Genomic DNA, 11261 nt, shown 5'->3' with positions numbered 1-11261 from the left:
ACACATTTTGGTGCATCTAGTTTAACCATCCTATAAGTGGCATAAATTTGGTGCAAATGCGCACTCCACCAATAAAACAGGCAAAATCGCTCCAGTTTTCTGACGCAGCACATTTGATACAAAACCCTGAAATTTACCCTTCATCAGGATTAGTAAATCTGCCCCAAAGTTTTAGTGAAAGATGTTAAATTTCCACTCATACATGTATTATTAATTTTTTTTACATAAAATTGTAAAAATCCCTTTAGGGTGATTTCACATTATTGGGGGCGGTATTTCATGAGGAGCCTTTTGACTGAAGGGATTTCTTGACGTGGTCATCCTTTGAAATAAAATCTATATGCCCTACTTCTCACAGTCATTCCCCTGCCAGCAATGAGGAGCCATGACATAATAAAGAAACCGCCAAATCGCCTACCTTGTGCTTAAAATGGCCACAGTAGCAAACGTTTATTTCAAAACCTTTTCAAACATTTAGATAATTATTTTACAAAAAGAGTACAAACATGACAAAAAAGAATTTAATGTTATTCATAATTTTATAACACAATTTTATCTTCCAACAACATTATAACTGTTCAAATCAAAGTGGGTGTCTCTGGAGGGCGGCACACAACATCATATTCCATTTTGATTTTCCATACCACAAACATCTTTTACCCTTTTCCATGTGCACCTGACCCTAGGGCACCAATGATCCACATGATCCACCACAATATGAAGTGCACCTATCACCTTTATGTGAGATATGTAGAATTAGAATGATCCACCCCCATAACATTTAAATGTTTTGAAGTGCCAACATAGCAATATACAGTTCCTGTAATATGACACTAGAGTGAGACCATCAGGGGAGTACACTTATGGGACACTTATTGTAGTGCACCTCAGATAACAAGAAGAAGGGAGGTCCTACTCTCCATATCTGATGCATGTCCCTTACTATTGCAGGTACAGTGATTATTGTTGCAGTCATGTTGTTGTTGTCTTCTCATATTTTATTGCTCAGTATATGTTGATGCAATCACTGATTTGAGTAATGACTGAGGATTTGATTAAAATGTACAACTATTATGTAGTATGAAAAGACATTTATTGTAGTGCACCTCAGAAAACAAGAAGCGAGGTTCTAATCTCCATGTCTGATGCATGTCCCTTACTATTGCAGATGAATGTTAAATAAAGAATATAAACCCCTCCAACCACACCAGTGTCAACTCATTAGGTGTGCAACATTTACTCTTGGCTGCTTGCGCCAGACCCAAGAACACCAAATGAACCCAATGCACTGCCTTAATCCAATAACTAGCATTTCGATATTTTACAAAAAGATTACAAGCATGACAAAAAAGAATTGACTGTTATTTATAACATTATAACACAATTTTATCTTCCAACAACATTATAACCATTCAAATCAAAGGGGAGTGTCTCTGGAGGCACACAACATCATATTCCATTTTGATTTTTCATACCAAAAACATATTTTACCCTTTTCCATGTGCACCTGACCCTAGGGCACCAATGATCCACATGAAGTGGATCACCACAATATGAATTGCACCTACCACCTTTTCTCTTTGCTGCTTGCACCAGACCCAAGGACACCAAATGAACCCAATGCACTGCCTTAATCCAATAACTAGCATTTAATAGTCCTTATTCCGATGAATGTTATATGTTATCTCCACGTCCGTTGCCTCCAACAGATAAACGTGAGTGAACTCGTGTTCATCCTTCCACACCTTAATGGCAGTTTCAATGCTGTCCTGCAAAGAAAAACACTACATATCTATCCCCACAGTATTCCAATGAACACCATCATACCTAAAAAAATTCTCTTAACCCATTCTCTAACTCTATGTTGCACCACAACACCTCTATTCCTCTGAACAAATGACCCACCATCTTGTTAATCGTTATCCATGCTTTACTAACTTTCCCACCAAACCTGCATTTTTACACCTTCAGCGAGCCACAATATCCGAGTACACCACTAATATGCCAGGAAATGGATCCTACAAGCGCAACAAATCCAAGCATTATATCTCTGAAAAGGTCTCTGGTTGCCTGCACTCCCAAATCATCTTGCATGAATAACCAAGATACTAGGGGGCCAATCTAAAGAAGCCTGAAATTGAACTTATGGCAACAAATGGCTCCATAACATTCTGCAAGCCCCAATCCATCTTACCAATGCCAACTCCCTAGCAAAATAGAACTGGCAACACTCCCATCTCACATTAGCTCTAATTGCCCACCAGTAAACATATCAATGGCCAATGATTGAACCCAAACATGGGCCCTGACATGCCACAGCACAAAACACTAATATTTTTCAAATTAACATTGAGACAAACAACACAAAATGCCATAACCTCATGATTCCTCTTTGTTACAATATTCCTATTATCATACCAATTGTAGCCTAACATACAAGTGGAACCGATACAATTTGTTTAATCTGATTTGTCCAAAGACCCTAAAGTACTGCCTCAGTAGCTGCCTGAAAATAATGTGTGATGTAATCCCTAGCTGACAGGCCCTTTGCCACTAAACATTTTCAAAAAACCGCCACAAACTGAAAACCCTTAGTGACATCAGTCAAACTGAGCAATCGGAGCCAAAAGGCCAAGGCAGCCATGTTCATATTCACCACAGACAGAGACAAACCTTGTTCATGCATCTATCCTATGGAAAACAGCTCTACCGACAACCATCACAATCTTCCATGGATACATAATGGCTCACATGCTGTACCAAACCTTAGAGTATGCCGACCAGGTACCGTAACTCAATGACTGCCATATTAATGCTGCTACTCTCCCCAGGCCACCTTCCAAAGATGCTCTGGACAAAGAATCCTACATTGAATCAATGACAGTATTGACCACTTCTGAACATGTTCAGCAACAAACAAGGAAATAAGAGACAATTGTTATTATCAAAACAAGAGTGAACATTCACTCAAACACTTTTGTCTAGAAATGCTATTCCAGTTTTCTTCACCACTCTCTACTGGAGTGGCTTTGGGACTTTTTTGCAGCAAAAAAAAATAATCCCAGTCATAAAGCTGGAGTAAAACTAATTAATATAGCTAACCCCGCACACTTTTCTACCATCGTTTTAAAAACTGAAGTGAGGTGTAAAAATGCAAAATATCACAAAAATGTTGTGTAAGTAACCCCAAAAAAGCACTATTGTGACTTTTTGAAGACCACCACCACCAACACCATAGCATGACAGCAGCTTAAATCAGTGACCCCTGTGTGCCAGGACCCTGAAGTTCATTTTGTAAACTTTTTACTTCCAAAGGTCAGCTAGTGTTATCTTGAAAGTATGTTGCTCACCATTAATATATGTAATTGTATTGCACATGAATTGTGTAAGAGGTTAGTGATTTAAACTAATGCAAATGCATTTTAATTGAAGGCATACTCATCACATCTGATTTGTTCCACCCCATTTTATGTCGTAAAACTTATTAGTTACCCTCTGGCCATTTGTCAATGTTGGCACCTGCAGAGATGTTGCGTAGCCTACCCTCTCTAGTGTAATGTATAAACCTGTTTTTTTCAGTGTACTTTAGTCACAGAGATTTAAGACATAGAAGTAAGCAGTCTCTGAAGACACCATGCCTTCCTCGGACATTGGTCGTTTCTCACCTTGGGATTATGTTGTGTTTGCTGCAGTTTTGTTGATTTCAGGAGCTATTGGGATCTATTACGCCTTTACAGGAAGAGGGAAGACTACATCAAAAGAATTCCTGACAGGAGGAAGAAGTATGACAGCATTACCTGTGGCTCTTTCCCTCACAGCCAGCTTCATGTCTGCAGTGACCATCCTTGGAACTCCAGCTGATGTCTATCGCTATGGAGCAATGTACAGCATCTTTGCGATATCGTATGCACTGGTAGTGATTATTTCTGCAGAAATCTTCCTTCCTGTGTTTTATAGACTTAATATAGCCAGCACATATGAGGTATGTCTAGCCTGGATCATTTTTATAGTACGGTAAATGTCAAACAAACATTAGTGAAAAATTAGTAAGCAAGAACAACTAAAGGTGGTCTACAAGATACATTAGACCAGTTACCCACAACCTGCATGCTGGGAGGTGTAGTTTTATTATAGCTGGAGAGCTGCAGGTTGCTAATCACAGCATTAGGGCTTATTCACACGACCGTGTGAAGCCCGTGCCCATATTGCGGACCGCATTTGCCAATCCGCAATACACTGGTCCCGTTCTGTGGCCATTCCAGATAACGGATGCAGATCCATTAATCTGAATGGATCCGCAAATCCGGAGATGCGGAACGGAACCACGAAACAGAACACTTCGGAAGCACTACGGAGTGCTTTCTGGGGTTACGTTCCGTGCTTCTGCACCGCAAAAAGATAGAGCTTGCTCTATCTTTTTGTGGAACAGAGGGATCACGGACCCATTCAAGTAAATAGGGCCGCGATCCATATGCGGCTGCCACACGGCAGGTGCCCGTGCTTAACGGACTGCAATTTGCGGTCCACAGCATGGGCACGGGCTTCACACGGTCGTGTGAATAAGCCCTTAGACCGATAAAAGGGAAAGAGGCAGAATTTGACTGGTTGTAGTCAACTTCTCCACTTTTCATCTGCATCAATTTTCATACATACCCCCTCTCTAATAATTCTCTTATAATTTAGCCCTGTTTATATGATATCTGAGTAGACGTCGTATTTTCTACTCATATTTGTTTTTTTTGTTTTTTTTCACTGTTAGGTCTTTTACATATTTAAACCTCCTCCCTAATGTCTTAACCACATAGTTTACTTCCTAGTTCAGTCAATCTGCAAAACTCCCAAGGTGTTCAGCAATCTAATTTTTAAGTACCATTCTGAGTATATGAAGGGTTTCATTGTCTCTCCCACCTCAACACTGCTTAGAGCTACTTTTATGAATGTTTCCCCATCTACCAAAAAAAACATTGATCCATTCCCCTTGTTCTGCTCTGCCTCCGCCATCTCAAGTAAGAAACATGACTTAGTATGTAGAAAAACATCACTCATTGAGGGTGTTGTAGGGTTAAGCCATTCCCTAAAGAGGCATCTTTTGGCTGCTAGTAGCAGTAGATGCACAAGTGGGGTTACCTTTTGTCCCTCGGGGACCACCTGGATTATCAGAAGCTCTGGACTGAATGGGATTTCCACTTTTAAGTGGCGTTTAATTTGGAAAGTGACCGCTTTCCAAAACTTTATTGACTCTGGACAGGACCACACACCATGATAGAGATCTGTGCCATTTTGGACAATTTGTGACTATCTGTATAAGGCCCCCGAGAGGCAAAACGAAAGCCATAAATAGCTTTCTGCATCATCTTAAAATACGTCTCCCTCCATTCCTCGTTTGGTATCACTTTCCTAATTGTCTCCCACCCCTTTAGAATGATTTGTTTTATGTCCACTGATGGGAATTCTTTTCTCCATTGTGATAAGAGGTTATCCGCTACTCGTCTCTGCTTCATATCTCTCAAACCCCCATACAGTTCTGAGAGAGATTTTTTCCTAAGTCCCTGACCCATGAGTAGGTCAAAGTCTGTCATCCCCATTTCCCTTGTTAGGTTTATGACCCGCTTAGTTAGGAAGTCTTTGACTTGTGAGAATGCCATAGGGTGTTTATTACGTAAAATTGGGAATCTCTCTATGAGCTCTCCATATTTGAGATATCTTCCCTTCTGTGTATCCCACATATCTCTGACATTGCCAATCCCTAACTCTTTCCACTTCTGGAAGTGTTTAGCCTCACTCCCTGCTGGAAATTCTGGGTGGCCCCATATGCTCATGTGTTTAGATAGAGTGAAAGGCAGTGAGAACAACTTGCGGATTGCTTTCCAGCTCGCCACTGTATCTTTTATCAGAAGACTTCCTTTTGTCTCAGGGGGCAGGGCACCATATTTAGTGTGTAACAGAGCTGACAGTGACCAGGGAGCCACCAATTGCTCCTCCAATTTGGCATTGGTGTAGTATTGTGTTCTAAATATCCAGTCTAGACTGTGTCTTAGGAGGCTTGCCAGGCTGTATGCTCTTGTGTCTGGAAAGTTTAACCCCCCAAAATTATTGGGTAATTGTAGTTTAGCCAGGGAAATTCTAGATTCCCCCCCCCCCCCAGATAAATTATCTAAATGCCTTCTCCAATACATCTATGTCCTTGTGTTTGAGTAGGATTGGTATCGTCTGTAGGGGGTACAAGAGTTGGGCCACACACATCATTTTTAAGAGTTGACTTCTCCCTCCCAAAGACAGTGGTAGGGTCAACCACCTCTTAATATGCGAGGATTTTTTTTGATTAATGGTGGGTAGTTTAATGAATATAAGGAGTCAGGAGTACTTCCTATGTTAATTCCCAAGTATTAGCGATTAGCTACCTGTAGGGGAAATCCTAAAGACCTTTTTTAGGACTTTGTAGCCTGGTGTCCGATAAACATCAGTTCTGATTTATCAGTATTGACTTTGAATCCTGAGATGGAAGCAAACTTTTCCAGTAGTCCCAACAGGTGACCCATATTAGTTTTTTTCTGCATGCACTTTGCTGCCCTTCTAAACACTAATAGTCCAATGGGCCTATCGGGAACTGATATAAATTTTCATAATCTGCATGCAGCAAATTGTGGAAAATGTTGGCTCTATAAGGCTGGGTTACCACTTTCTGTTTTTTTTTACGCAGCTTATGAAGCTAACACCAGGAATAGAAAACAAACTGAGGGCATGAGTCTTCTCTTTTTGAATCCACTCCTGGCTTTGGCTTCAAGTAAATAGAACCTGGGTAGGGCACGGCCACACGTGCACATTATTTTATGCAGTTTTTGAAGCAATAACCAAGAATGGATAGAAAAACAGAAGTGGTATACTTTCTCTCCTTGTATGATCCACTACTGATTTTGGCTTAAAAAACTGCATAACTAAACCTGAACATGTGGCCATATCCAATTTTCATAGTATCCGTTTTGCCAAATTCATAAAGAGTTCTGTAATTAACCTGAATACTTGCAGGATGTGCATCTAAATCATCACATAAAAAATCTCTTACACGTTTTTGTGTTTATAGTTAAAGGGGTTCTCTGGTAATGATTTAAAATGGCGGTCAGCCACTTGTCCAGGAATGTTAGGAGGACTGGTTGCCACCACTTGCAGAGCTGGAATGTGGTCAAAACTGCTTACAAACTCCCTTTAAAGCTAGAGTCATAAAAAGTCTTTTAATTTTGTGACAAAATTCCCTAATTCAGTAAAAGAATTGATCTTCAGCATTATAGTCACTTTACTCACATGTGGATTGCTATGGACTGTTGAATTGTACAATATATACATAAGTCACATAAGTCACATATAATCCCGACAGCAACACTGCTGTAGCCTCAGTGGGAGGTAGAGGACATCTTGTATATTTATTCAGTCTATTCCAGACGTCCTACAACAGCCATGCTATTTAAAGGGGCTGTCTGTTTAAATATTGATGACCTATTTTCAGGATAGGTTGTCAATATCAGATGAACGATCAGCTGTTGAATAGACTCCAGCTCTTGTACGAGCGCTGCCTTCTCTTCAGTGTTTACCTGCTCACCGTTGCAACCACAGCGGTGAGCAGCTGTAATTATAACTAAGCCGTTCCAGCCACTGGGGGAAGGAGGTTTGCTTATAAGTTGGACAAGTGCTTTCATTTAAATCTAGCACTATAGAATTTGTCTTTTCATAACCATCTTGAAATGTTCTCTTTAACATATGCATTCTAAGTGACTGATACATACTTTTTCTTATAGTACTTAGAACTTCGATTTAACAGAATTGTTCGGATACTTGGAACAGTCATTTTCATCATAGAAATGGTTAGTGCTAAATTGGATTTTTATATGTATAGTACATATTTACTGTAACAGAATCTGTCATCATGTTCCTCTCAAAGAGGAGCCGTTACTGTATCTCTCCTGACATGTCTGTATGAGGCCTCAAAAAAGCCACTAAAAGCACAATAATGCAGAAAAATGCCATTAAATCTGCAAAAGTGTACAAAAAAGCAATTAAAATCCTATATGTGAACCAACCCTAAGGCCCCTTTCACACGAGCGATTTTTCCGTGCAGGTGCAATGCGTGTCGTGAACACATAGCACCCGCACTGAATCCTGACCCATTTCTTTCAATTTGCCTGTGTACATGAGCGTTGATTTTCATGCATCACTTCTGCGTTGCGTGAAAATCGCAGCATGTTCTATATTCTGCGTTTTTCACACAGCCCTGGCCCCATCGAAGTGAATGGGCCTTCAGTGAAAAAACGCATCGCATCCGCAAGCAAGTGTGGGTACGATGCATCCGGACCTAATCCGTCACGCTCGTGTGAAAAGGGCCTAACTGAGAAACAACATTACCCCGAGTTCTGAAAAAAGTTGATGCAGAAGTTTTTGTTATATGATGGGGATACAATTTTTTTTTTTGTAAAACAGACATGTCAGGAGATCTGACAGCTCCTTTTTAGCTCTATTAGGCAAGTCCGGATGCAATGCTTTTTTACTGATGGTTGCTAACCTTCAGTTTTTTTATCACGCGCGTGAAAAACACATCAAAACGCATTGTACCCACGCAGGAAAAAACTGAACGCAATCGCAGACAAAACTGACTGAATTTGCTTGCAAAATGGTGCGTGTTGGTGCGTGTTTTGAACACATCCTGAACTAATCCATCACGCTCGTGTGAAAGAGTCTTTAAATAGCCTTATGCCTACAACACGTGCTATGTGCTACATAAATGACTCCCATTGAGTCCTGAATGTATTACTTGATCTAATAATATGGTCAGAGAGATATACATCATGGCTGTTTGTTCCCTATATGGCCATGTCACAAGTCTATACTATAGCTGAATTAGTAATGGTTGCTAGTACTATAGAATAAAGGTTGTTAGTATTATAGGTTTGTATTTTATTTTCTGCCTGCCCTTCTTCTCTAGTGCACTTCTAGTCAGTTTTGGGACCCAAAATCAGGAGTGAATGAAACCTGAACGTGTGGTCGTACTCTTAAAGCAAACCTGTCAACATGAAAATGCAGTCCAATCGCCACGCAATATTCTATAATGCAGAAGTGGCCAAGCAAATGGCTATATGGTTGTGAGGGCAAATATTCAGCAAACCTACATTTAGTTCATCAATTTTCTCTTCTCTTTGCTCATTAGCAGGATCTTTACACAATGTTCATTTTCCCATCATCTGCCCATGTAAAGGTTCTTTTATACAGTATCTTTATAGTGGTCAAAGTCTATTTTTTCCTGATACAGAGCTACAAATTCCCCTAACACCCTCAAATTTTATTTCTATGAATAAAATAATTTAAACAGAAATTTTCAACTTTAGCAACTGGGTTAACATTCCAACCATTTTTAGTTTAGCTACCAGTAATAATCACAAGAAAAGGTAAACAAGCGATGTAACAGAATTGTTTTTCATTTCAGATATTATATACAGGCATTGTTATATATGCACCTGCTCTGGCATTGAATCAAGGTTAGTGTAACATGCCTTAAATCTTATTGACAATCCTGGCACTACTGCAAGAACTCCACTGGTGCTGCCTGATGGTCTTCTATTATGTGACAAAACAGATGATGCCTTGACGTGATATCAGGTTTTGAGGTTCCTGCAGCCCTAGAGTTTCAGTTGTACAGTCTTTGCAAGCCCCCCCCCCCCCCCCCCGCCACACACACCAAAGCTAAAGGCTCATGGGCCCTGATGCAAGTGTTCAGCTTCAGCACCCCCTCCCTCAGTGTTTTGTGGCAAGGGGCAGGGGTGCACATAGTCTTTCTGCTGCCTGAGGCAAAAATTGAAACGGCACCCTCCCATGCCAAATACTCAACCTAAAACCTTTCCTCCAGCCTTAGGCCTCATGCACACGGCCATTACCCAGCCATGGCCGTATTGCGGCCCGCCTATGGCGGGTCCGCAATACACGGGTACCGGCCATGTGCATCCCGCATCACGGATGAGGACCTATTCACTTGAATGGGTCCTCAATCCGGGAGATGGGGTGCAGTGCGGAATGGCAGCACGGATCGGTACTCCACGGAAGCACTACAGAGTGCTTCCATGGTGTTTCTGTCCGTGCCTCCACACCACAAAAAAAAATTGAACATGTTCTATTTTTTACGGTGCGGATGGATCATGGACCTATTCAAGTTGAATGGGTCTCGATCCGTCCCGGCCGCCACACGGATGTTGCCCCTGCATTGGAGACTGCAATTTGTGCATGCCTGAGGCCTTACTATTAAAGACATACTTGGAAAACATTACATACAGAGCTACAGAACATACAGGGTAATACAGCGCCACATATGTACCTCTTACATCCAGTGATGTCTCCTCTGATGTAGACGTTCACTTTCCTCATCTTTTCCATTATTAACAGACTGCAATGATTTATTTTAGCCATGTCTCGTCTCTGCAGTTTGACAAGCAGACATTTTATTTTAATACTTTTCCATCCTCCTCCCACCTTCTGTATACCCCAATACTGTGCACACTGTGCTCTACAACACTGTATGGCAGAAATAGATAATCTATCTGAAACTACTAGAACCACAGGAAAAGTGCCCCCTTCAATAATTATTGGCACACAGTGCCCTAAAAATATCTGTGCCTAGCAAATAGTGTACCTGACACTAATAGTGTAAACAAAATGTCCCCCAAAAATAATTGTGCTAAGCTAATGCCCCCCACAGTAATAGTGCTTCCCAAAGTCCCACCAATTGAAATAAATATCTGCCAGAGTACACAAGGTCCCCAATAAAAATAATTCCCCTATTGCTATTAATTACTAGTAATTATATTCCCTGTAGACCCGCAGTAGTAATAATTCTATTTATAATGTGTGCCAGTACAAAAAATACCATCTTATAATGTGTGCCAGTACAAAAATACCCCCTTATGAACCCCTTTACCTTTTACATCAGACCTACATATTATACCACAAATCAGACCCCCATATCAGACCTCAGATCAGAGCCCAATATCAGACCTCAGATCAGACCCCCATATCAGATCTCAGATCAGGCCCCCATATCCGATCTCAGATCTGGCCCCCATATCAGACCTCAGATCTGGCCCCCATATCAGACCTCAGATCTGGCCCCCATATCAGACCTCAGATCTGGCCCCCATATCAGACCTCAGATCTGGCCCCCATATCAGACCTCAGATCTGGCCCCCATATCAGACCTCAGATCTGGCCCCCATATCAGACCTCAGATC

The 11261-nt window shown here is 41.0% G+C and overlaps 1 protein-coding gene across 1 annotated transcript in view; it reads left to right on the top strand.

The window, feature by feature from the left end:
• Positions 1-3598: 3598 nt before the first annotated feature.
• Positions 3599-11261, top strand: part of LOC122925999 (sodium-coupled monocarboxylate transporter 1-like) — a 54012-nt gene continuing 46349 nt past the window's right edge. The window contains exons 1-3 of the mRNA XM_044277394.1: positions 3599-3982; positions 7791-7856; positions 9470-9521. Coding sequence (XP_044133329.1) covers positions 3635-3982; positions 7791-7856; positions 9470-9521 — 466 coding nt within the window. The 5' untranslated portion in view covers positions 3599-3634. The remainder of the gene's footprint in view (positions 3983-7790; positions 7857-9469; positions 9522-11261) is intronic.

The sequence above is a fragment of the Bufo gargarizans genome, chromosome 2 (assembly GCF_014858855.1).
Source record: "Bufo gargarizans isolate SCDJY-AF-19 chromosome 2, ASM1485885v1, whole genome shotgun sequence".
In the NCBI taxonomy this organism is placed as follows: domain Eukaryota; kingdom Metazoa; phylum Chordata; class Amphibia; order Anura; family Bufonidae; genus Bufo; species Bufo gargarizans.
The sequence above is the reverse complement of the archived record's forward strand: the minus strand, read 5'-3'. Positions and strand labels throughout refer to the sequence as shown.